This window comes from Lipotes vexillifer, unplaced genomic scaffold (assembly GCF_000442215.2).
Source record: "Lipotes vexillifer unplaced genomic scaffold, Lipotes_vexillifer_v1.1 scaffold776, whole genome shotgun sequence".
NCBI classification, from domain to species: Eukaryota; Metazoa; Chordata; class Mammalia; order Artiodactyla; family Lipotidae; genus Lipotes; species Lipotes vexillifer.
In genome coordinates, this window is record NW_006777292.1 from 1,686,072 (window position 1) to 1,713,572 (window position 27,501).

At 40.3% G+C, this 27,501-nt stretch overlaps 1 protein-coding gene across 4 annotated transcripts in view; it reads right to left on the reverse strand.

Annotated features, from left to right (window-relative positions):
- LTBP1 (latent transforming growth factor beta binding protein 1) overlaps positions 1-27,501 on the reverse strand; it is a 437,031-nt gene that overhangs the window by 143,628 nt on the left and 265,902 nt on the right. For 2 of the 4 annotated variants that reach the window (XM_007450947.1, XM_007450948.1), the window contains 3 exons: positions 12,387-12,509; positions 3,115-3,282; positions 139-366 (listed from right to left, as the gene is read on the reverse strand). In XM_007450947.1, the coding sequence (XP_007451009.1) occupies positions 139-366; positions 3,115-3,282; positions 12,387-12,509 (519 nt within the window). The remainder of the gene's footprint in view (positions 1-138; positions 367-3,114; positions 3,283-12,386; positions 12,510-27,501) is intronic. The other 2 variants (XM_007450950.1, XM_007450949.1) reach the window with 1 other exon arrangement.

A 27,501-nucleotide genomic window follows, 5' to 3' on the forward strand; every position in this document is an offset into this window, starting at 1 on the left:
TCACATCAGAGAACTATCCACCCCAAATTGTCAATAGTACCGAGGCTGAAAACCCCTGTTCTAGAGATTATAAGCAGGGAAACCAAAGCAAAGACCCACAGACAGATGGCTAGGTCTGCGATCCATTTCCACTCTCACCTCCTGGCTCCGCCGCTCCTGGCCCCTGTTCCCGGGAGAAGGTCAGGGCCTCCACTGGCTCTTCCTTGGCTGGGAGAGGTGGAGGATGAGTACTTTTAGCAACAGGTTGAGTGTTCTTTGGCTTGACAAATACAGGTCCTTTACCTACATGGTGATGGATTGGCCTGCGTCTATGAACGCCAGATACCGTATAACCCATTCCACCAGGACAGATTTCCTTAAAAGCAGCTAGATTTGGGATGGGAAAATATTCCTTTTAAAAGTCTAAAAGTGCAAACTTATACAGAGGAAAACAGCATGATGAATATCTCTTAATAAATCATCACTAATATAGTTACATTTAAAAACTTCAAAAACAGATGCAAAATGCTTGAATTTCTGTCAAACTTGCATATTTACAGAAAAAACCCAACCCTTTCTTTTACTAAACATTTCTCCGTCTGTTAATTCCTTATCCTACCCAATCAGAATTTTATATATATATATAGCATATATAGCATATAGAGAGCACATATTTTATATATATTAACATATGTCAGCTATAAATTAGGAGATAGCATATATATCATATTTTCTATTTAATATTCTATATCACATCATGTATTACACACATAAAATATATGTAATACATTAGATTTTTAGGTACAGAACATACTATATATATTATATATATCTCAGGGGGAGTGTAGTATCAGCAAAAATCAGACTGTTCCCTCTTGCTTTGGTCTAATTTCACTAGTTATTAACCAGGAACTCAGTAACATCTAAGTTAAATGACTAGCAAGAAGGTTGAAAAAGAAAAAGAAATCACTACTGAGGGAAATGAGGTGTTGAAATCATCCTAATTTGTTTCCAGTTGAAGAAACCAAAGGACTCAGCCAGGATCGAGATTATCAGCTGATATGGGGAGGCTGGTTAAGAAGGATTGAAACAGGGCAAGTGGCTTTGAAGAGAGATTCTCGGGATGGTGAAAAGGAATCCAGCGAAATACACATGCTAAAGAGATGACGGGTAGAAATAAAGGAAAAAAGGACACACCAAGTTAGAATTAGGTATTTTCAAGGAGAGGGATGACAAGTGAGCAAAAGCCTGACCATGACCAACTGGTTGAATTATCCTGAGGGCTAGGAAATATTCTATGCCCTGGAACTGCTATTCCCGCCAGGAAGGTGGTTTTGTATGCTTTAAAAAAAAAAAAAGGTTGACTGGGGACCTGTGATTTGCTAGCCTCCATCGCATAATCGCCAGGAATGAGTCAAGGGGAGAGACAAGAGAGGCAAGGCAGTGTGGGGCCCGAGGAGGAACAATCCACCTAAGCCCTTTGGTGTCAGCGCTGGAGGCAAGTTACCAAATGCAGACACCAAGGAGCTCATGGTCAACGTTTTTATTTCTACTTTTAAAACTGAAAGCAAAATAAGTCACTTTTCACTTCCACTGAACAAGAGATCTCCTCTTGATGTTCTGGACCTAAAATTAGCTCTCGGTAAAAATAAAACCCCCAAATACTCCTTAAAACATGCTAAAATTTGTTTTTCTAAGGATCACACATTAAACGGTAGAACCTCACTCTTATGTTTAACTATGAAATACAATTTTCATGTGGAAGAATAGATGTTTCTAGCAAAAATGTTGTTCTATCAAATATTTGAAGCATGAATGAACTAAACATTACTCTTATGAAAATCACCATACATCCAAAAACTGGTTAAGTGCCAAAATTTTATCTTTAATATTATTTTCAAACTTAGTTACTGCACTTTATGGAAAAGCCTTCCGCTGTTACATTTACCGTCTTGATTTATGCTTCATGTAAGGGTTACAAAAGCTATCAAAATTGAACTTAAAGTGGGTCTGTGAATTATCAAGATCATGACTTTAATTGATTATTACTTTTTAATACTGAGAGGATCAGATCCCACAGGAGGATACTAAGGCCTTCTGGAGATGTGTCAAGTTACCCAGTAAACCAAACTACCATCAACATTATACTGTCTCTGCTTTACCAGTTCTTTCTGATCCTAGCCATCAACAAACGTGGCTCACGATAGTTAAATTTATATTTAAAACTTGTCTGCAACAGTGCAAGTTATAGGCTTAAGACATTAAATGGCCCTGTGAGAGTTAATACACTTCCCTATGTGGGAAGCACCTTATGGAACAAGAAACTGAGTAGACTTTTTTTATGCCTACCCCATGCCAGTGAAATTGGGGCCACTCCTTTTTTGATAATATCATGCCCAGTATTTGCAGGTATATTTCTTTCTCTTCTCTTTAACTCTACTTGACCCTGCTTGAGAAGTTGGTGACTCCCTGGTATAAGCAAGGCACTTAGATAAATTTATGCTTTCAGGGCATTAGGCCATTATGTACTCAACTGAAGGATAAAGAATCATCACTTCTTAATATTCAGCTCCCACCCAGAAGTTCATGGGAGCTTTGGCAGGATCTGCCCTTGAGTTATTAATCTTCATAGCATAAATTCATTCAATTATATTCATAGTGAATATAATTTTCTCCATTTCCAACTGGAGAAATCAAGCACAATGTTCTTAACAGGACCTGAGAGGCACCTGTTCAATACATGAGTGAAAGAGTTAACCTGCACCAGGTCTAGCCGCTGTGCAGGCAGTGAGCAATCATCAGGAAAGTGCAAGTCCAACAGGGCCTTCTGGTCTCTCCACACTTTCAAACAACAGACTTAGGGCCCTAGAAGCTAGGGGTAAAACGCAATGGCTTTTCTTAACATCCAAAAGGAAGTCTAACGTTACACACAAATGGGAAAAGCTCTTTGCATGTAATTTTCTCCACTGATTCAACGTCCTATGTTCATGGTTTTTACAAAAGGGATAAAAACACATCGCATTATTAATAACTAATTTTAAAGTCAGAAACCACAAATAACCCAAGCTGCCCAAATCATCCTGTGTGCTTGTGTGGCCGGGAATGAACGTGAGCACACAGTGGGGCATGTCTTACCTGTGCCTGGAAGGGGACATTTCTCACAGTGTGGGCCCCAGGCCTTGCCCACACTACAACAGCAGAGCTGCTTGGTGAGATGAACAGACAGGGGGTGCATACACTGCCTTCCGGAACTGACAAGTCGGTAACAGGGCCCTTTCTCCTCAGAGATCACAGGGGTATCCGCTGAAGCAAAGAGATAAGGCCTGACGTCACCCAAGAAATGACAAAAACCAGTTCGACATTTCACATAATAGTAAAATGAACCTAAAAGTTTGGATTAGAAATCATACTTCAGAATAAATCTGCCTAGATGTAGGGCATTACCCTTCTTGATTTAGGGTCAGTTGACCGAATGAGTTTGAGAGTCAGGACATCAAATGTCCCTGTCTCTGTCTGGTCCCTTCTTCCACTTTAGTAAGTGCTGAAAATCAACTACGTGTGCGTGAGTGAGAACAAATAATATCAACCAAAATAAACCTGCCCAAATAAACCTAACTATAAAACCTAATTATCACAATCACTGCCTCATTTGTTGTCTTGTATTTAGCCATAAGAGAGGTAGTTCTAGGGCAGAATTTGGTAAACAGCCAGGTATCATGGAAAATCAGGAACTGAACATAGTAGATACCACAAATCAGCTATCACTCTTCTTGCTTGGAGGACCATGAGAGCCTGCAGGGACCTATCCAGTCTCATCGTAGGCTAGCGACGAGCAAATGGGAGGCAGAGGACAGCTTCTGACTGGCAATGCCACACAAGGCCCCCGGTCCAGCCAGACAGCACACCAGAGAAGGAACAGATGATATCCTCAACCCCCCAGGAAACATCGCAAAAGCACATCAGCCCACAGTCATCCAATACCTAAGTCCTCATTCTGATTCTTCTTCTAAAAATTTAGTAGACGAGACGTCATTAATCTAACAGCTACTGGGCACATAGGGCAAATATGAGAATAAGAAAGTCATGTCCCTGCCTTCACAAAGATCATTTTCTAGAGTAAATGTGCATGGAGAATGTTCTACAGAGCCAGTTCTAGGCCAAGTCAACACTGCTGAATAGACCAAGCTTGACGGTCACCTCTCTGTTCATTCCCCGTGTCAACAAAAGCTCTTCTCTACTGCATCACTGGCCAAATGAGCTCTTCCCAATTTGCCTTTCCCTTACCCAATTCCTCTAGCACGTGGCACTTCCAAATCACCTTCCTTTCCCGCTCAGAGCTAAGTTTTCATTCTCACAAAACGACTGACATCTCTGCTACACGAAACAACCTGATTCAATGAAAGCACTACAGCACAGTGAAGAGAACAAGGTTTTTTAGAGCCAGACTGACCTGGGCTCACATAGTGTGTCTACCACTTGCCAGCAATATAACCTAGGGAAGTCACTTTGACTGGCTGCAATGGTTTACGTGTCAACTTGACTGGGCCACGGAACCTAGACAGCTGGTCAAAGACAGGTCTGAATGTTGATGTGAAGGTATTTTTCACATGAGATTAACATTTAAATTAGTAGATTCTGAGTCAAGCAGATGACTCTCCAGGATGTGGGTGCGCCTTATCCAAGCAGTTGAAGGCCTTAGGAGAAAAAGAGACTTATCTCCCCAGAGGAAGAAGGAATTTTGCCAGCAGACAGCCTTCAGACTCTGGCTGCAACATTAGCTGTTCCCAGGACCTCCAGGCTGCCAGCCTACCCTGCAGATTGGGGCTTGCCAACCTCCACATTCATGTGAGCCAATTCCTTAAAAATCCCTTCTCATCCACCCACGCTATTGGCTCCATTTCTCTGGAGAGAATGCTAACTAATACACTGGCTGAGCCGCAATAACTCCCTCACTTATAGGTGACAAGCTCAATGTATAGACTCAAAATATCATATGCTAAACGTTTGGTTCAGAGTAGGCACAAAATACACGTCAGCCTGCCTTATTAATAAAAGCAGGTATCTCCATCCTCTCAGGGGCATTTGTACACGACTTGATCACTGCTGTAGTGGTAGAATTTCAACAAAGTGAAAACAGTCGAAAAAAGGATATGGGTGAATTGGAGGGTGGAGCAGAGGATTGAGGGGAGCAGAGGAGACCTTCCCAAGGCTTCAAAATTTAGTTCCTCTAATAAGGCCAGGTTTGCCCAAGACTACTAAAAATGTGGTAAAAGGGAGAAGTTTGAGTCTTTTCCTCTCCCTTCTCCTACTCACTTTCTGGAGTCTGTGCAAGTCAGCTATGAAAGATTAATGGTCACAGAAGAAAAGTAAAAGAAAATTTATGAGTATGGTTATTACCCCCAAAAGGATAAGTTTCTGGAATGACTGACCATCAATTATATAGCATATGGGTGTGTGTCTGTCTCTATATATAAGTTGTATAATCTTAAGAACATATACATAGTTCTAGGACAATCAGCTCACCAAGGATTTTGCTCCAAAATTGCTTCTTCAACCAAAGTGTTTGGAATTCACAACACATATTTCCATAGAAACAACGTCAGGTCAACTCACAAGAGCCTATTTTACACGTGGTAGGGATTAATTATAACACTAATCGCATTAAGGCTAGTTCTAGATCCCAAGAACAAGGGCCATTTAAAGCAGAGCAGAGTTTCCCCAAACCCTGGACATTGGCAGACGGTGACATTGGCCCCTTGCGCTGACTTGTCCACACTCGCTCCCTGGTATCCACCTCGCCCTCATATCCAGGGTAGTGATACTACCTTAGGCACCATCCCTGTTACACTTACTCTGCTGCTCTATCCAAGGACTCTACTTTAAAGTAACATATCAGGCCTACCGCCCAGATTAACCCCAAACTCCCAATCAGCAATTCAGTTTTTAAGGGATTAGTATGTGTATTTATGTGTAAGTGAATTATAAGAGATTGCTTGTTCATTAAAGCAAGTCTCTGGTTGAGGCTCCATGCATGGTGCACACACACACAGAAAAAACAAAATTTTAGGCATTTTATCATGTGGAGAATAATGACAGAAGTCAAGCAAGCTAATTCCTCCTAAACATCTTCTCCTGAAAGGTCTCTGCTTTATAGGTTTTTGTCCTTGCATCATTTCCGAACCCAGAGATTCTCCCTAAGTGCTAGGGTACTGGTGGTGTTTTTTTTCCATGACAGCTTCCAACGCACTTCAAGTGGGGGTCTTTAAGGGAATAAGAATCACTGGCTTACAGAGTCATCAAAACTCAGCTGTTGGTGTGTCAGGGAACATCAGACCATGTTGTAACTAAACATTGTGCTTCACCCCAAGTGCACATAATAATAAGCCATTAACTAATAAAAAAAATCTGCTCCTTCAAAGATGGAAGAAATCCCAGGAGGAAGCCATTGGAAAGGTCTGGCTTACATACCTAAATTATACTAATGCTCCTATGATTCAAATTTTCTTTGCTCTACAATTATGTGGATCAAAAAGTGTTAATTTATGCCTCCCTCAGATTTCTAACAGGATGTGCCCTTTAAAATGGCCTCTATTTTAATGTCTAAGTCACCTGTTATTCTTTTATCATTTCAAATGACTTATATGGCAATTCACTTATTTCATTAAACACCACCTCTAGCATTTTCACATTCAACATGATACATAAACTCAGGAACAACATGCTACCTAGAATGATGCATGATTGGTGTTTCTACTGTCTGAGTATCTTTAACCACAGATTGAAAGGCTGGTTGTAAAAGCTAATTCATTAGTTTACTACATTTATTATTTAAAATATAATAAACATGATTATATAGTCTATTGCATCATAAGGATTTACACTATACTAAAAAAAAATCAATATTGCCCAAAGATTGCTAAAGAACTGGTGGAAATGGGAATGGGACAGAGCAATGAGGAGGAATTACAAAGCATGCTAGTAGGTTCATATATGTAGGTACCCTGAAATATGGGTTTTGCAGATTGCATTTTTTGTAGGATGTGTTGCTAAGATTCAGGTGCACAGATTCAGGTACTCTATATGGAGGGAAAAACATTTCAGAAGCATAAACCCTACTAGAAATGCCACATCAGTCAGTCAAGAAAACAAATATTTTGCTCCTGGTGACAGACATGGGAAAAATTTTCCAAAGAAATAAACATATAGCTCTATACCCAAGTATAGTATTGAATCTTCACCATATATATCCAATGCTGATGGTGACTGCATAACAAACCACCGTGAGAAGGTAAGATGCTATGGTTCTCACATTTGGGCTCCCCGATAATGTATTAACCAACTTATACTTAATTATAGGGTCGTACAACTAACTCTGATTAAACTTTCAAAGCCATGCTGCTCTTATCAATTCAAACATAAATGTAAATATTATTAAGCAGATATAAATTAACCTGGTACTTGGAACAAGCTGAAAAACAGAGAAGACTTGAGGAGACAGCATATAAGCTTGCCTCTCCTACTAGTTTGTTTTCACTCCCCCCCTCCCCCAAACACCTCCAATATCCTTATTCACTTCTTGGATGAAATTCCACATTAGAGTTTCATGCCATTAAAGCTTAAAGTCCCAATGGGATGAGTGCTGGGATGCAGGTGTGGGGAGCAAGTAACACTGTTAGAAGGAGTCTGAGAGATGACTTTCCTAGGGAAGTAAGAGCCCATAGGCACCCTTTTCAGGAAACGGGTTATTACAAATAAATTCTGCGAGAACCAAAATTTTAAAAAAACAATGATTCTGAGGCCACTGCAGAGTCAGACCAGCATTTTACAGTGAGACTAAATAGTGGCTCTGCTTAAATAGATGACTTGCTCCTGTCAATTTAGACCAGTTTCCTCTTCCTGATTAAAGGCTCAGCTTGTGGAGTGAGACAAATTGAGTTTCAAATTTGGGCTCTACTGCTTACAGGCTGTGTGACTTTTGGAAAGATCCTTAAACTCTCTGTGCCTCAACTTCTTCATTTCTAAAATAGGAAGAACAATACTATAAGCCTCATAGAAATCTTGTAAATATTATATTTGATAATCTATATAAAGTACTCATCACAGTGCCTGGCACTTAGTAAGTACACAGTAAAGATTACTACATTACTGTCACGGTTTTGGTTGTTACTGCTTTTATATGGGAGCAAACAGTTGGCACAGATCTGTCTGTACAACCTCAAGGCCATGATGCTGTAAGACCACTAAGTGAGGAAAACTACAAGCCTAAGCTGAGACAGCCACAGAGGAGGTGGGAAGAAAGGAAAAGGCAGAAAATAGATTATGAAGATCTAATGACTTTCTTGGAGACCAAAGGAGATGACAGAGTCAGAGGTGACACAGAGGCTCCCAGCCTCATTTCTGGGGAGAAAAACGTCACCATGGACAAAATCACCAAGTCAAAAAGGAAAGCCCATTTTTCTCTCTCTGCTAGAGAGATCTAGCAGTCATTTACCCAATCAGCTTTATTAAAAAAAAAAAAAAAAAGAGGATCTAGAACTATGAGATCCAATTTGTTAGCCCCTAGCCACATACTACTACTTCAATAAAATTTAAATGAGATACAATTTAAAATTCAATTCCTTAGTCACACCAGCCACTAGTGACTAGTCTATCACATCAGAAATGTTCTGTATCTGCACTGTCTATCATCACAGAAAGTTCTATTGGACAGCACTGATCTAGCCCAAAAGTCAGCAAATTTTCTCTGTGAAAGGTAAGATAAATATTTTAGGCTTTGTGGTCCATTTGGTCTCTGTTTCAACTTCTCAGCTCTGCCACAGCAGCATGAAAGTGGCCTTAGACAGTATATAAATGAATGGACATGGCTGTGTTCCAATAAAACTATTTACAAAAACAGACGGTGGGACAGATTTTGCCCACGGGCTATAATTTGCCAATCCCTGATCTAGAACCCTAAAGTGAGAGGCACAAAACCCAATGTTAAACCTCAAATGTCATTTACAAGCTATATGATCTTGAAAAGTTACTTAAACTCTCCTAGCTTCAGTTTCCTATTGTGTAAAATAATTCAGATCTCATAAGGAAGCTGCAGAAACTAAAAAGAAATGATGTTCATGAATATGAGTGGCTTTTCGAAGGGATGAGTTCGGCATCTCATGATTTCCAGAGTTAGGGCAGAAGCACATCTTCTCTCTAACCCTCTATTTCTGTCAGTAAGCACCAAGTCCATGGGTCAAGAATATTATGAAACAGCAAATATGCAGGCTCAAAATTCTTTTTTTTTGAGGTACGCGGGCCTCTCACTGTTGTGGCCTCTCCCATTGTGGAGCACAGGCTCTGGATGCGCAAGCTCAGCGGCCACGGCTCACGGGCCCAGCCGCCCCGTGGCATGTGGGATCTTCCCGGACCCGGGCACGAACCCATGTCCCCTGCATCGGCAGGCGGACTCTCAACCACTGCGCCACCAGGGAAGCCCCTCAAAATTCTTTTACCTGGGCCCTTTGAACCTGTGGACACATCCTCCCCAGCATTCATCCTGGACCTCTCGAATTTCTGAAGAAAATTAATTGCAGCTTAAAAAGTCAGAAAGCTTTCCTACTCCGACTGCACAGGTTATTATACTTTTCTTGGATTGGCTCTGAGAAATCCTGGAGTTTCACCTTTCCCCACAGAGAGGTAGGAGCAGGTCTGGAGAATGCTACTGCAGCAACGCCCTGATCCACAGACACAGAGGTCGGAGACAGCAAACGTCAGAACCCTCCTACTTTCTTCTTTCAGCTTGGCTAAGTCAAGGACAGGGCGCGGGCAAGGAGAGAAAGTGAAGTGGTTGCAACCTTTGGCTGCAGTCAAGGAATTCTGAGGGTGTTCACCTCAGCGTATTCGAGAACAGGGAGAGCTTCCCATCGCTCCTCAGCCACTGCCAAGTGCATTTCTTTGAGTTCACAGAGTCAGCCACACCTTTTATGGCCTGGATATGCCCTAAATTCATGCTGCCTGAGCAAACGTGGTCAGTCTCCTCCATCTGCTTCCACGGTCTATCCAAGGCTGTTTTTATATCTTGCAAGAGCATTTACTCCAAATGATAGATAGCTTTGCTCAGTGCCTTTGTGTGTCTGTGTGCGTGTCTGAGCGTGCGTGTGTGCACATGTGTGACCCCCGGTCTCCTTCTGCTACTTCCCCCATGACTATCAAGGGTACCACCAACTTGCCAGTGCTTTTCCCCCCTACTTTGTAAGTATCACCTTCTCCCCTCAATCTTTCTCAAGACATCCCTTCTCTTCAGACTTCCCTATCAACTTCTCCAAAATATGGTTCACCCACAAATCAGACTGGATTGAACCAAGTCGCAAATCCTGAAAGACTTTACATATCTCTATGATATTACATGTGGTAATTTCAGAGGAAAGAGAAATAAATCTGCCCACTCAACGCTGGTAAACAGCCTAGGTTTTAACTTCAAACTCTAAACGGGAACATTTAACTAGCAACAAACGTCTCCTAATACTTATCGTTTCAGCTGCTGTAGCTGAACCATAAAATTAAATTGTTTATTTTTCAAATATGAATGGATGGTTGTTTAATAAGTTCAGTATTATCTGGGCAATGACAGGGAAAATAAATGCTACGGAAAGTGTGTTTCAAAAATCTCATTGGCAGGTTTCTACAATCTTATTAAAACCTGGATGTCTGTCCTTAGCTCTAGACATCAGATCTAGTCAAATAAAACACTTTGCACCAGTCCTCTAAGTGTACCTAATCTACAACATTCAATGTAGTCATTTTAACCAGACTACAAAGCAAATTATTTAAGGAAAAACAAATATTCACAACAAATTCTATATTCAAACTCTAAAAATGTTTTATGCTTAAATTATACAACTGTATTTACAATACTCTACTCATGTAATTCCAATCAGCCAGAAGTTATCCCTAAATTATCTGGATATTGTCAATGATGTCATTTTTGGCCTGAAGTTTCCAAATCCTTGCATCAGTTTTCAAGTGTACCTTGTATGCAAGCATAATTTTACAGTCTAATTTTATTACCCGCCGAAAAAGCCCTATAATTAGGTGCCTGCCTGCTTTATGATCAGAACTGTCTGTGAAAGAACACGGAAGAACTTAATGTGCAAAATTTCCTAATCTGTATTTGACAGGTTTCAAAGGAAAATAGTAGTAATTAGTTACAATGTTCCAAAACGCTCAACAAACTCCTCTAAAAGTAATGAATGAGATTGCCATTTTTATTTTATTACATTTGTCTTTATTTCACCATGTCTATCCATCAGCTTAGGGCACAGAGTTAGAGATGCACAGTTAAAAGCAAATGATGGTACCATCATGAAAAATATGTCTTGATGATACGACAAATTTAAAACTGGGGACCAGAAAGATACAACTTAACATATACCAATGCCACATTATAAAAACAGGTAAATAAAAACAAAAACCTAGCAAGACAAAAATTAATGCAGGATTGCTCTTAACATTATCTCGACAGTTTTCTGCCCTACTTTAGTTTAAAATGTTTAACCTTTAATCGTATGTGACTTTGAAAAACTGTTGCATTTACCTACTTTGTAATAATGGGCACAAGTACCTTAAAAATAAGGTAGTCTTAAAAAATTCTGTGTCTGAGCCCTTTACATCTAAAATGCATACATCTCTAATTGTCAGGTGATCTGTATTGATTACACTGGATTAGGTTTTGTGGCAAGAGTGTCTTTTTGGAGAAATTACATTTTCTGTACCAATAATAGCACATAAGATTTGATGCAGGATTTTTATCCTTAACAAGTTAAAAAAAAAAATCTTAGAGACAGATTTGTAAGACAAAATAGTTTAACTTCAGGGACACATATCAGTGGTTTTTGAGGACAACAGAATAGAATATTTGAAATTAGAACTGAATAAAAAAATCTGAAACACAGAGCCTTGCTAACTATTTCCCAGACTCTTCTAACCAAGAAAGTACAGTGAAGCCTCATTAAATCAGACAGAAGTGACTCAGAATTTGGACTAATTAAAGACAGAAGCTGGGACAAAGTTTCACTCCACCTAAATAATGCTTAAAATACTAATGAAGGAAAAATCTGTTTTCATGTCTTAGGTATGCTAATTTTAATTAACTGTTTCTTTGCATAATTCCTCTGTGTGCTTGTTCTCTACCTTAAGTTTAAGCTGTCATTTTTTCTGAACACAATAAAAATGCATTTTTAAATAAACATAGATTTACTGTAGTATATCAGGCTGCCTCCTCCCTCCTGTCATTTTAATGACATTTCCCTGCATATTTACAATATTCAGTTGACCGCTGAGTATTTACCTTCTTTTGGATACTTCCCCCTTCCCCCCACCCCCCCCAAAAAAAACACGCAAAATAGTAATAAAAAGTGATCATTACTTACGAACACAACTTGAAAAGGTAGGATCTGGCCCAAATCCTATTTTGCAGGTACATCTATAGCTGCCCATGGTATTCAAACACTCACCATTAGGGCACACACCCTGTAGTTGGCATTCATTAATATCTGCAGGAAAACAATTCTTTTAGAAAGAGAAGTCAAGTTCTATGGAACAGATTCTGGCTGTAAATTGCATTCCCTGTCTTTATCACTGTAATACCTCTCAGTTATAGTAAGTAAGAGATGCGAGCAACTCTTAATGCAGCAGCAGTTTAATCAAATCCAACATTTGCTGAACATCTACAATTTAGCAAATATTTACTATGTACCTACTATGTACCTGGTTCTATGCTAGATACTAGAGACTTACCAGTGAACAAAACTGACCAAAGATGCCAGCCTTCACAGAGCTTATATTTTAGTGTTAGTGTTTTTTAAGTATTATAGGGCATACAGGCAAGGCGAAGACTCTTGCCCTGGAGACACTTATAGTCTAGTTGTGCCTATAACTATGTAAAAATTAAAGAAGTGAAAATCATTATCACAGCCAGAAGAAAGGTCATAAACATGAAGAAATTAAATTATGAAATTGTCCGTATAGACAAATAAGAGCTACTAAAGGAAGGTGGAGATAAGGGAGACTGCAGCATGGAGAAGGAGGTAAGACTTCATCAGGTGTTGAATTTGGGGAGAAGCCAGATGGATGGGCAGGAAGGGGTGAATGATCTACATGGGTGGACATCAGAGCATGAGTGACAGAGACTGGAGAAGGAAAGGGATCAGGAAATCATGAGTCAAACCGTTGGCTGGAAAAGAAGTTTCAGGAAGGTGAATAGTCGGAAAAAGAGCTGGTTAAAGCCAGGCTAGGTTTGGATGCAATTTTACTGAAAACAGGGAAATATATGAAAGGTCTGTGAGCAGCAGGAAGATATAATCAAGGGCGGGTTCTAGGGAAACACATCTGGCCAGCACATGGCTTGGTGAGATGAGATTAAAAGTTTGATCACTGAAGGAACAAAGCAAGTAGGAGACTGGTGACAAGCCAGGTTAGTGAGAATAATCAGGAAGAGAAGGAATGAAGTTTTGTTTTTTGTTTGTTTGTTTTTGAAGGAACAACTGACAGTCCATGGTGTTTGGTGTTTGGCCAACATGGCACTGGAGAAGAGGGTAAAAGATGCCCTTGAGGCTTCTAATCTGAGCAAAGAGGAAAAGACACTATTAGTTTTGTAGAAAGTTCTGTGAAGGAAAAAGGCAGATGAAGAGATAAGCTTTCCACATAAAAGAATCACTAATCATTAGAGAAATGCAAATCAAAACTACAGTGAGGTATCACCTCACACCAGTCAGAATGGCCATCATCAAAAAATCTACAAACAATAAATGCTGGAGAGGGTGTGGTGAAAAGGGAACCCTCTTGCACTGCTAGTGGAAATGTAAATCGATACAGCCACTATGGAGAACAGTATGGAGGTTTCGTAAAAAACTAAAAATAGAACCACCATACGACCCAGCAATCCCACTACTGGGCATATACCCTGAGAAAACCATAATTCAAAAAGAGTCATGTACCACAATGATCATTGCAGCACTATTTACAATAGCCAGGACATGGAAGCAACCTAAGTGTCCATCGACAGATGAGTGGATAAAGAAGATATGGCACATATATACAGTGGAATATTACTCAGCCATAAAAAGAAACGAAATTGAGTTATTTGTAGTCAGGTGGATGGACCTAGAGACTGTCATACAGGGTGAAGTAAGTCAGAAAGAGAAAAACAAATACCATACATTAACACATACATATGGAATCTAAAAAAAAAAGAAAAATGGTTCTGAAGAACCGAGGGGCAGGACAGGAATAAAGATGCAGATGTAGAGAATGGACTTGAGGACACGGGGAGGGAAAGGGTAAGCTGGGATGAAGCGAGAGAGTGGCATGGACATATATACACTACCAAACATAAAATAGATAGCTAGTGGGAAGCAGCCGCATAGCACAGGGAGATCAGCTCGGTGCTTTGTGACCACCTAGAGGGGTGGGATAGGGAGGGTGGAAGGGAGATGCAAGAGGGAGGAGATATGGGGATGTATGTATATGTATAGCTGATTCACTTTGTTATAAAGCAGAAACTAACACACCATTGTAAAGCAATTATACTCCAATAAAGATGTTAAAAAAAAAAAAAAGAGAGATAAGTTTTACACTAGAAGGTCACGCTGGGATACTCAAGTATTGTATAAATATCCAGCCACAGCAGCAGATTCAGGAATAAAGTGAAAGGAAAGCATCGCTGGAAACAGAGCCTCAAGGTCATCTTCATGTGGTGATTGCTATGGTCTCAACGTTTTGGGCCCCCCACCGCACCGCCAGATTCATATGTTGAAATCCTAACCCTCCCCAAAGGTGACGGTATTAGTAGGTGAGGCCCTTGCAGGGTGTTTCAGTCATGAGGGAAGAACCCTCCTGAATGGGATTAGTGCCTTATAAAAGGGGCTCCAGAGAGATCCCTAGTCCCTTCCACCATTTGAGGACACAGTGGAGACATGTGTAACTGGAAGAGGGCCCTCACCAGAAGGTGACCATGCTGGTGCCTTGATCTGGGACTTACCCGCTTCCAGAACTGTGAGCAATAAATACCTGCTGTTTTTAAGCTACCCAGTTGGTGGTATTTTGTTATAGCAGCCCAAATGGACTAAGACAGTGGCCCAAGGGGAAATCAAAATGTTTTGGGAGAGATGAAAATGTGGCAATTTTTAAAAAAAGATTATAGAGTCATTTGCAAAGGTAATTAAAAATAAACAGAATGTGACAAGTTAAAAGTAAAAAAGAATTAGTAGTCATCTATTTTATTCAGGGTGTCTTATGAAGCTTAACAGTTAACAGACTTGGCTTTTATTGAAACGTTTCCATTTGAAATTATATTTACTTCTTTCAATCATTAATTCTAATAAAACTTCTATTAAGGATCCTAAAACGTTAATTTTCTACATTAAACTAAACGCCATGGTAGCAAAACATTACTAGCAGAATCGTCACATAAAAAGGCAAATGCAGCCTGCAATAAATCACTATTTGCTGTATTTCATATTCTACGTAGCCAAAGATATCTACATGGACATATTTTACCCAACACATGACAATATGACATTTTCAACAACATTCAAATGACAACCCATATTTGTTGTGTAAATTCTACAGCATTCCAGCTTGCATGCAGCTGGAAACTGGTATAGCTAGATGACACCTGGACCAGCATATGGTCCAGCACCTGCCCATCTTACTCTTTTTTTTTTATGTTGTGGGTAGGAGTTTATTAATTAATTAATTAATTTTTGCTGTGTTGGGTCTTCATTTCTGTGTGAGGGCTTTCTCTAGTTATGGCAAGCGGGGGCCACTCTTCATTGCGGTACGCGGGCTTCTCACTATCGCGGCCTCTCTTGTTGCAGAGCACAGGCTCCAGACGCGCAGGCTCAGTAGTTGTGGCTCACGGGCCCAGTTTCTCCGCGGCATGTGGGATCCTCCCAGACCAGGGCTCGAACCCGTGTCCCCTGCATTGGCAGGCAGATTCTCAACCACTGCGCCACCAGGGAAGCCCCCCCATTTACTCTTGATCAGAGTGTGTGTTGTATTATAATGCACATTTATGCACAGCATGGGATTGAAAATATCCCCCTATAACTCATTCTCTTTAAGAGAACCACCATGAAGGACCAGGAAGAGTGCCAAGTGCAGTTGGGGCTTACATGGTACAAGCGAAGCCCCTACTGTATGTCCCCACTTAAACCTCAAATTTGGGTAACCAGCCAGTTGTGGTCAAAAAGGCTGGACCACTGTTTCCCCTCATGTTCCAACTAGGGTGTGATCAGCAGCCTTCCTCTTTCTCTGAGGGGCTTTTACTCCTGTTCATTGACTGCACCATTACACCTTCCGTGTTTACCTCTTGGAACCCAGAATTTTCCCTTATCTGGAAGTTTCTATGACCGTACCATCCAGTCTCCCTGCTGGCTAACCTCCCTGCAGGTTAAGGTGGTGTTTGTCCCTCCCAAAGCATAGATACCTGGTACAAAACCACTGCCTTAGGCTCTCTTCCAGTGTCCCCTCTTTGACTCTCAACATTGCCCACCACTTCGACCATGATGCCATGGGAATGGAGGACAGAAATTAAGCCTTAAACAAAAACACTCACGACAGGAAGAAGTAGAGTGAAGAAGAGGAATCATATAAAACTTTTCCCTTCCCTTTTCCTACCATCTCTGTTCTAATCAGCTTGTGCCACTAGCAATACCACTTCCCCTAATTGTGGCTCCAGAAACCCAGAAGCATGGACACACTCTCACAGCTTCCAGAAAAACTCGCATTTCCCTCAACCACCTCAATTTATTTTTATCATATTCTAGAAAATACTATAGAGATTAAATTTCCAAGATTTTTTCTTTTTAAAGTTACATCCAGCTAAGTATATCCATCTTAAGTGTACAACTATATGAGATTTTTGCATATACATACATGTGTACATACAAGTAGATATGTGTGTACTTGTGTGTATGCACATACTGTAATAACCACCACCCAGATCATGACTTAGAACATTCCCAGTGCCTCAGCAGGCACTTCATGTCCCTTCCCAGTCAACCTCTTTGCCCCCACAGGTAATTACTATCCTGATTCCCATCATTGTTGATTAGTCTTAGCTGTTCTTAAACTTCATATAAAGGAAATCATATTGTATATATTCTTTTGTCTGACTTTATTATGCCTAAGAGATTCATCAATGTTGTTGCATACAGTTCATCTTTCACTGCTCTGTTACATTTTACTGTGTGAGTACAAAGTTAATTTATCTGTTCTACTGTAGAGAGACATTTGGGGGTTATTTCCAGCCATGCACCTGTGAACATTTTTTTTTTTTTTTTTTTTTGGTAGACAGGCCTCTCACTGCCGTGGCCTCTCCCGTTGCGGAGCACAGGCTCCGGACATGCAGGCTCAGCGGCCATGGCTCACGGGCCCAGCTGCTCCACGGCATGTGGGATCTTCCCGGACCGGGGCACAAACCCGTGTCCCCTGCATCAGCAGGTGGACTCTCAACCACTGCGCCACCAGGGAAGCCCTGTGAGCATTCTTATATGTATCTCTTTTGGTAGGCCTAGGCACTCATGTCTCTTGGGTATATATCTAGGAGTAAAATTTCTGGGTCACTAAATAAGGCTCATGTTTACTTCAATAAACATTGTCAAACAGTTGTCCTAAGTGGTTATGTGTCAATTTCCACTACCAACTGCTCCACGTCCTCATCAAATTACTGTTGGTCTTTTTCATCTTAGTCATCGAGCGGGAGTGTAGTATTATCTCATTGTGGTTTTGACCTGCATTTCCTTTTCGTATATTTAGTAGCCATTTAGATCTAAAAGCAATCTCTCCTACAACGTAAATACCTATAGGGATGTTGTAGGTCAGTAAGATTGCTTCCCTCTTAGTTGATTCTCAAAGTGGGCTACGCTTAGCTATGGGACACTTTGGGTTGTTCCAAGGACTGGGGAACACTCACTGGGTGGACACTAGGGAACTGAACAAAGTGCGGTTAGTCCCCCTTGACAAAGAAAATTGTCAATAATGCCCTCACTGACAAACTCACACACAGGGGATGAAAATATGAGTTTACAAGTACAGAAGGGACCATCTTGAAGTAAAGTTGTCTGAGGAATGGTGGAGTGGAGGTGACTGCTTGCTCCATGAGGGGACTTGAAGGGCTGCATTCACTCAACTCATCCTCTATACTGTCTACATCTGGATGGTCGCCTGCTGTCTCTCAGACTGTGCTTTGGCCCGAGCAAGAAGCAAAACAGACTAGGTTCCCCAGATTGCTGAGCTCGGGGCTGTGTGTGGTTTGTGATCTGCAAGACTAGAGTCCTAGCATCACCATGTCTGACCGGGGCTCTAAGGTAATTCATCAGACTTAACTGTGACCTATGGACCTGTCCCTGGAGACTGGGCACCCTACACACCTCTTTTAAGCAAGGCAGTTCCCTTACATCTGCTTCAAAAACTGAACTTCTAAGATGGCATTTGTAAAGAAAATTTGAAAATCACTGACATTATTTCTGTGAAAAATCATATTCCACGTTTCAACAACTCACACACAAATACAACTTTAAAAGCATTCCATTCATAAATTGTTCATTCCTAATATGCCAAATTTGAAATCTAAAAATTGGATAGGAATTCTCTTATTTTTTGCCACTTCGTTCTTCCATCCCCTGCTTCGTTCCTGAGAGGATTGTGGGGTGGCTAGATAGTTTATATCCTTTGTGTTTAAAGAAAAAGGCAAACAACTTATGCCCCGTGTTGTTAAATTTAGAACCCCAGAAATTAATATGAAACGAGCAATTATCTAAATGACTTTCTGAGGTAGTCAGGCTCTTTAAGACCTTTATAAATAAACTGAAGGAAATTAAAGATTCACAAATGCATTAAGAGCAAAACACGTGTTGACCGAAAGTGTGCTCTCTGGATATGAGAAGTTTAAGGATTATGCTGAGAGGAGGCGTTAACGGGCCAAAGTTTAACAATTATATGAAACATGATCGGCTAATTATGAATTATAGTTCTATTTAGGCTTCAATTCCTCAGGCTATTTTCTTATTTAAAATTAAATAAAACTTCTAACTTGATTATAATTTTTTATAAATTACTTATATTTGACAAAAATAATTGTTTCAGGAGTCTCATATTTTACAGGATCAGCCAATCTCCCTTAATGTGTTCTGATTAAACTGAAAGTATTGTAGTACTTAGTTTAAAAAAACAAACCAATGGTAAACAAACGAATTTGTTCATTGTTTTCCCTCTGCAGACCACCAAATTTCTCTGGACAATTGTGGAATTCTATCCTTTGAAAGAATGGTGTAACCACTTGCATAGAACCCAGCTTACTGAGTTCAAGAACAAGGTCAAGATAAACGGCAGAAGGAGCTGACTCAGAACCAGTCACGGCCACCACCCCCACCCCGCCCCGTATCTCCATCTGAGCTGCTGGGCTGGGGAGTCTAGAAGTCTGCCGAAGCAAAAGGGAAGGGAGAAACTCATACATCCCAGTGTGTACCTTTAGAGTAGGCAAAAGCTAGGGTGGAGGGACAGGGAGGCTACAGCTCATATGAAGATTTACATACTTCTCCATTCACTAAGAACATTTATAGAGTGTCTCCGCCCAGTACAGCCTTCCATGAACCTCTGGCCATTTATCAAGTTCAATAATACAAAACTGCTCTTCTTATAAATCTAAAATGGTTGAATATTGGCAGTGTCACATGGTTCAATCTAATACAAAAGAAACAGAAGGCTGCTGCATCTGTTACCCAGATAGTATAAAAATACAGAGTAGTTGGGACATATGCATAACAAGAGACTTTTGTGTGTGTGTGTGATTTGCGGGCCTCTCACTGTTGTGGCCTCTCCTGTTGCGGAGCACAGCCTCTGGAAGCGCAGGCTCTGGAAGCGCAGGCTCTGGAAGCGCAGGCTCAACGGCCCAGCCGCTCCGCGGCACGCGGGATCTTCCTGGACCGGGGCATGATCCCGTGTCCCCTGCATCAGCAGGTGGACTCCCAACCACTGCGCCACCAGGGAAGCCCAACAAGAGACTCTCACAACCTAATGTAACACAGCCTTAGCATTTCAGCACCAGAGGATGATAACAACAATCTAGTACTATGAGGCAAGGATCCTCATCATCCTCCTTTGTATTTGTACAGCACACCTTCTCTCACTGGAACTTTGTAACAATTTTGGACGGTGAGCAACACAACAGTTATTCACAGTTTTATAGAGATAACTTTGTCCAAACTCTTATTTTTTAAAAGGGTTAAGGGAGAATGGGGAAATCTAATGGGAGAAATCTCTCATTAAGACCGAGTTTGGTAACTAGGATCCTAAATTATGTAACCTAAAGCAAGTCATTTGTTTTCTCTTGATCTCACTTTCCTCTCTTGCAACGCAGATAATCCCCAAGGTTGCCTCTAGCTTAAATATCCTGACTTCAAAACAATCTGCAAGTTGCCAGAGTTGAAAATGCCAAGGAATAAATAAAGTATGACATTTACTGCATAATATATATCATGACTAGCAATAAGTACCCTGTGGAAAATAAACACACTTTTATGTATCTATGCTCCTACAGGAAAGTATGTATGTTTAACAAAGTGAGTACTAATTTACTGCCTTTTTAGTAACACAAGTTTATACAGGAAATGAGGCATGTCCAGTAACCAACAGGAGTTAGGTACCAGGTGAGAACAGTACATGCAGACCTTTATACTGTGTGAAAATATGAAGTGTTTTGGAGATTCTGATTTTTGCTGATGGACAGAAATGCCACCACACAATTCAGCAATTTGACTTCCAGTTGAAAGCAGGAAAGAAAAACACCTCTGAGGTAAATACTTTTCCTAGCCAGACAGACCATTTGGCTGTTTAACAGGGATCACTTAATTTAGATAAAGGAGGAGTTCACTATCTAAGAGGACATATGTATTTCTTAAACTCCCCCACCGCGGGAAGCAGCTTCACACTGGGTACACACACCCCTGGATACTTTCTTTTGGCCGCGTTGGGTCTTTGTTGCTACGCGTGGGCTTTCTTCAGTTGCTCCGAGCGGGGGCTACTCTTGGTTGCGGTATGTGGGCTTCTCACTGCAGTGGCTTCTCTTGTTGCGGAGCACGGGCTCTAGGCACGCGGGCTTCAGTAGTTGTGGCACACGGGCTCAGTAGTTGTGGCTCGTGGGCTCTAGAGCACAGGCTCAGTCGTTGTGGCACATGGGCTTAGCTGCTCCGCGGCATGTGGGATCTTCCCGGACCAGGGCTCAAACCCGTGTCCCCTGCATTGGCAGGCGGATTCTTAACCACTGCGCCACCAGGGAGGCCCATGCTTGGATACTTTTATTTAAGGGAATCAATTCCTAGATCTTGAGCCTTCATGTGTTTCCTTCTCTAAAAGTGCTCTAACAACACACTTGCCAATCTCCTTTTCCCTCTCTCCTTTACTCAGTGTCTGCTTTCTCTTCAAGGCACCCTGTTGCCCATCTGGAATCTCTCTAGGTGCACTGCCCTAGAATGTGAAATTATCAAAGGCACCAAACGAATCAACAATTCACAAATATTTCCCTCATGAGGGACACAGTCACAGGAAAAGGGATAAGTCTGATTTATTTCATAAGAAAGTCTGGTTTTGCCAATTAGGTTAGACGGCAGACATCATTCATAGAGTAAATGAGCCAATGCTGCTGCTGAAAATATGTTGAAAGCCATATTTAATAAAACATGCCAGAAATGAATCTACTACACCCATTTAATTTTTGATTAAAAAAAATGCAGATATTGGCTTAAAAATGTGTGAACACTTAAGTTTTTCAAAATTATTTTAGGAGATAAGGCAACAAAAAAATGTTAGAAGATCAACATTCAAGAGCAATTTTACCCAAGGTATTTTATACAAAACACAAGCTTTGTGAGACTTCTGCTAAAAGAAGAGTTCTGTGGCCGAATATGATTGAGAAACGCTACATATTCTATATACATTTGCACATGAAAGACCCCCTGAGAAGTTCTTTGGCGAGGACTCTTGGTTTTCTCTGTTTAACTTGGTATCTCCACACTTTTGGCCATGGAATCTTTTTTCACACACCACCTATTAACATCGAGCTGACCTAGTGGTCTGTGGAGCACATTTTGTGAAAGGTCGCTCTCTTGGGTCAGCCCCAGGAACTATCATATGGGTCTCTTTGTGATTGTATTTGTTTCAACCTAGGCCCTACTGCAGCCGTAGCCTCCCCTCATGACCTGTAACTGTCCCACATTTATAAAATAATCATCTAGCATGGGGTGGATTCAATCATTGAACTCACTCAAAGGAAGCAAACCACTGTGGGAACAACTCTGTGCCTTCCAATCCTTCTGTCTGCAGGGTAACATGATAGAAGAATTATCAGAGCCCAGAGAACAGCCTGTATTTATTTCTCAATACATGTGTGCTACACATGGAAGATGCACATCTCTGCTGGTCTTGGATTTCCGACTATAATCTATAGACAGTACATTAATTTCTCCTTGAAACATTCATAGTAACATATCTATTATGGGCTTTCCCCATGACTCGTGATACAACAGGCATCTTCCCATTGATTTTATAGCCCCAGAGACTAAGGTCAAAGAGCTATTGGAAAACACAATGTGCTAATGACTCATTTCACCACTGTCTTTCCTGAAGAAAAGTGAATAAAATAAGCAGACATTTCCTTTTTGAATCCTATCCCAGTGATAGGAGCATAGTAAGAGGACACACCAGAAAATGATTTTACAATGGATGGGAATGGGTCCCAAACTGATTTTAAATGCTAAAATGATACTCAGGTCCAAATCAAAACTTTAAATTCTTACCCAAAATATTGTGCCTATTTAGACTAGAAAAAGCAGCAGGAGTTCCAAGAGGATGTCTAGGCCAGTAAAGTAACACCTTCACATTAGTAAAACATATCAATTGCCTCTTGGTCATTGAGACTGCAAAACATGATTCAGCATCACATTAAGTACCCCCCCAGTTTCTGGGATTAAATCACTAAATACAGCAGAGCACTGTGATGAATCTGATAGGTAAATAAAAAGAATTTTAAACATTTTAAGTACTTTGAATAACTTAATTATCAAGTCTGGTTGACTGCAGTCTTAGTTCACGCCTACTGACTTTCTACTATGATTTCCCAAATATATTGCAATAACAGTGGATTCTAAGTTTCATTTTCATACCCACATTAGTCTCCTATACATATTGCTTATTTCCTCCTGGAAAGAAAGAAATATCTGAGCAATAAATTCCCTTATGTTAATGGAACTGAAGGGAACTTTAGAGAAAACACTCACTGTAGCGAATGTTGCATAAACTAAGAAGTCACAGAAGAACGTGCTGAGGGAAGGGAAAAGTCACTGAAAAGCTTTTAAATGAAAACATCAATGGATATTATCACGTCACTAGTCACAGTTCTGAATATTAAAGAAATGGTATTGGCCACATGCTGCTAAGTGAAAGAAGACAGACACGAAACACTTACTGGATAATTTGAAAGTTCCTAAAAAGACAACTCATCTATGCTTATAATAGTCGGGACAGTGATTACTTCTGGAAAAGAGGGAGAAAGTAAAAACTGAGAAGGGACAGAGGGAGGATTCTGGGGTGCAGGGGATCTTCTACTTCTTGACTTGAGTGATAAGTACACAGTTATGTTCACTTTGTGATATTCACTGAGCTAATTCCCTGTGATGTGTGCATTGCTCTCTATATAGGTTACACTACTAATAAAAATTTAAATAGATAATAAACTACATAATTTCTAATATTATCAGACTTTTTTCACCAACACTTTTTCAACATGGCCTCATGAGTTTAGACGTAAAGTGACCTCCCAGTAATACAAATAAAGATCTTCAAGGTGTTACAGACTGATTTCTAAAATTGCCCCAATTCTCTACCTCTTTTTGTATCCATGACCTTGTCTATGTGACTCTGTAACTTATCCCACTAGCAAGTAGAGTGTATTTTCCCACTCCTTGAATGCAGGCTGGCCTGTGACTTCCTTCAGCCACCAGTTACAGCTGAAGTGACAGTGTGTCAATCCCAAGCCTAGGCCTGAAAAGCTTTAGATAAGACACCTTGTGGAAGATTGCTGAGCCATCCCTGCTGAAGCCATCCTGGACCATCCAGCCCCAGGCAGCCATCAGCTGATCACAGACCCAAGACTGAGCCTGGTTGACATCACCCATACCCGGCCTGGGTCAGCAGCACTGTCCAGCTGCCCCCAGAAGCGTGAGAAACACATGATTGTTTTAGCAAAGTAACTGTTAACTTACAGGGGAAGGGAGAAGAGGTGATACAGAAGGGGAGTGCCTCAGGAGGAGTGCTCAAAAGGAATGCAAGCTTAAGCAAACAGCCTCTAGAGGCCTCAACGTTCTGCTTGTTAAGGACTTCAGGATAAAACTAAGGTAAAGTGGCTTGCTAATAACAAGAGAGAAAAACACTTATTTTACCTACAAAGCAGACACATTTAAAACAAGAAAACTTGCTGTGAAAGTAAACAATGAAGTGTGGAGAACTCTGATTTCTAAACCAAGTTACTGAAAGCACCTAACAGGAGAGTCTGATCTAAAGAGTAAAAGAACCAGAGAGCATCTAATATCGCCCCCAGTGCTGCTGCTTTAAGCCATGGTTTCCCCACCTGTAACAAGCAGATGCAGTTGTTGTCAGGAATTAATGACATAAAAAGCATGATAAGAAGTACTACGAACTACTAAGTCAATGTTAATAGCACAGAATGCGGAGAGGGAGCCCAGGCATCAGAGGTAGATGCTAGCACTCTCCAGGTATGCTATCTTCCATTACTTAATTTCTTTGAGCCTCAGGGCTCAGTTTCACTACAAGTTTAAAAAAACGTAACATTATCTCACAGGGTTACTGTGAGAATTATGACATAGCTGAAGCACCCAACCCAATGGCTCCACTAAATAGGCATTCAATAAACACTAGCAAAATACATAAACAGGTAGATAAAAAGATGTGTAGGGCTTCCCTGGTGGCGCAGTGGTTGAGAGTCCGCCTGCCGATGCAGGGGACACGGGTTCGTGCCCCGGTCTGGGAAGATATAGGCCATGCAGGAATCTTGGCAGTTCTGGGTACCATACTTTGAGGTGCTTGGTGAAATTAGAATAAATTTAGAGAATGACAACCAGAGAAATGAAAAAAATTGTTCTTGAAGGCTTCCTAGGTACCTGACACTTCATAATTGCTTTACTAAAGTGGCTTCCTTTATCTCAAAAAACAAGAAAAAAAAAAAAAAAAAAAAAGATGTGTAGGCGATGATGACCAAAAAGGAAATTTATTGCATTAGAAAAGAGAAAGTTTCTTATGCAAGTATTACCATAAGGAGAGAAGTAGCACATAAATAAAATCAACAGTAATTAGAGCAGCAGGTGGCCTAGATAGTTCCACCTCAGGAGAAAGTCTGGAGAAAAGTTGGGTGAGAACCTAAGAATACTAGAGGAAGCAGTTGGGGTAGGTACAAAAGGGTTAAAGTGGGCTTGAGAGCTGGAGAACTTAGCAAACTTAGACCTTTTATGGCACTTGATGTGTCAGGATCACTGTCACTAAAAACATAGTTATGTCTACAGATCATCACCGTCTCCCTTGTTCCTTGTTACCATCACTGCAATAAGACCCAGAACAAGGTGAGTGGGCCCTGAAAGAGATTGGGAGACAGGGAGGAAGGGAGCATGGGAAAGAGAGAAAACGGGAGGGAGAGTCCAGAGCACTCACTACAGTCATCCCTTGATATCCCTGAGGGATTGGCTCCAGGACCCCCTCTCCTCATGCAGATCCCCAAATCTGTGGATGCTCAAGTCCTTTGCATCAAACGGCATAATACAGCCAGCCCTCCATATCTGCAGATGCAGAACCCACGAACGTGAAGGGCTGACTGTACTAATTTGAAGACATTTATATTGGTTCCATGACAATTTGGTCACAACCCAAAATCTTTGAAGCAAACCAAAAATGTCAATGGAGGAAAAAACAAAATTAACAAAATTAATTAACAAACTATATCAACTTCCCATGTATTTAAAATAAAACCTTGAAAGAAGCTTACACTCACTAGGCCTTAGGCACCGTACCAGACAAACTTCAAATTCAGCCTGCCTCAACCCCCAACATACCTCAACTGACTTACCCACCTCCACTGGTGCATGTTTTCCCACGCCCGTGTCTTAGTTCCTCTCAGCCCTAATAACTACCCTGCCCCATATATCACCGTCTTCCCCAAATTACAATTATTTGAAAGTAAAATTATTTTTCTACATACAAAACTCAGACAAAATTATTAAAACCAACAGGAGTTCGTTCCAAGATTGTTAAAAAAAGAAAATAACAATCTTGCTCATAGCCATATTCAATACAAAGTACCTGGGGAAAGCCTAAATGAAAATGTGAAGAGCCTACGTGAAGAAAAACATACTACTTAACTGCCCTTTCTGTGTTTTCAAATTTGTAAAGACAATGAAACAAGGAAGGAGAGGAGGGACACAGTCAGTGGGCTCCTCTAAGCCTAGTGGGAAGGGGAATTGTACACCCTCTCTGAAGCCTAATGTGCACAGGATGAATCAAAGCTTGGGAACCAATAATGTCTCTTCTATATGTAATCATAGCTTCACATGAAGGTTTATGTTCAAGTACACCCCTGACAGCATTATATATATATAAAGGAAAAAGAGAAACTAATCTGAAAATCCAACTTTAGGGGAATGGTTAAATGAATTATCCTATATCCATTAACTGGGATTCTATGTCAGCATTAAAATAATTTTTAGAAAGTTTTTTAATAATATCAGAAAGTGTTCATTACCTATTAAGTAAAAACACAGTTTTCACAACTATCCATGAAATATTATCTCAAATTTATATATATGTATATATATATGATTGGTAGAAAATATAACAGAAAACATTTGGTAATTTTTATTTTCTATACATTTCTCTAGTTCCTAAATATTAAACAATAGGTGTGAATTATTTTTATAAACAGGAAAGAAAGTGCTTTTTTTTTTTTTTAAAGGAATATGTTTTTAAATGCCATCTGTGATTTTCGAACTCAATGGGAACTGTCCTCTGAAACTGCATAGTGTTTGGTTCATTTCTTTTACAGCACTAACTACATGCTGCCTTGATGTTTTAATTATATGTGAGAACAGTGGTTTTTGTAAGGGTAGGAATTGAGTTTTACTAATATATTTCTCAGTGTGCCCCCACTTAAATCGTCATCAAATATCCATAAAACAAATGAGTGAATGCATGACAGATGGTGAATAAATTTATGTTGATGGGCTGCTTAATTACAATGGTTAAAAAGACTATCTGTGGATAACAATTATATAATATGAAGTTTTCTGAAAAGCTTTTCTGTATTCTCAAGGAAAAGCAATTTATTATATTGATACATACATATATATATATATATATATATATATATATATATATATATATATATATATATATATATATATATATAAAAAAAGAGAGTAGTTAGAG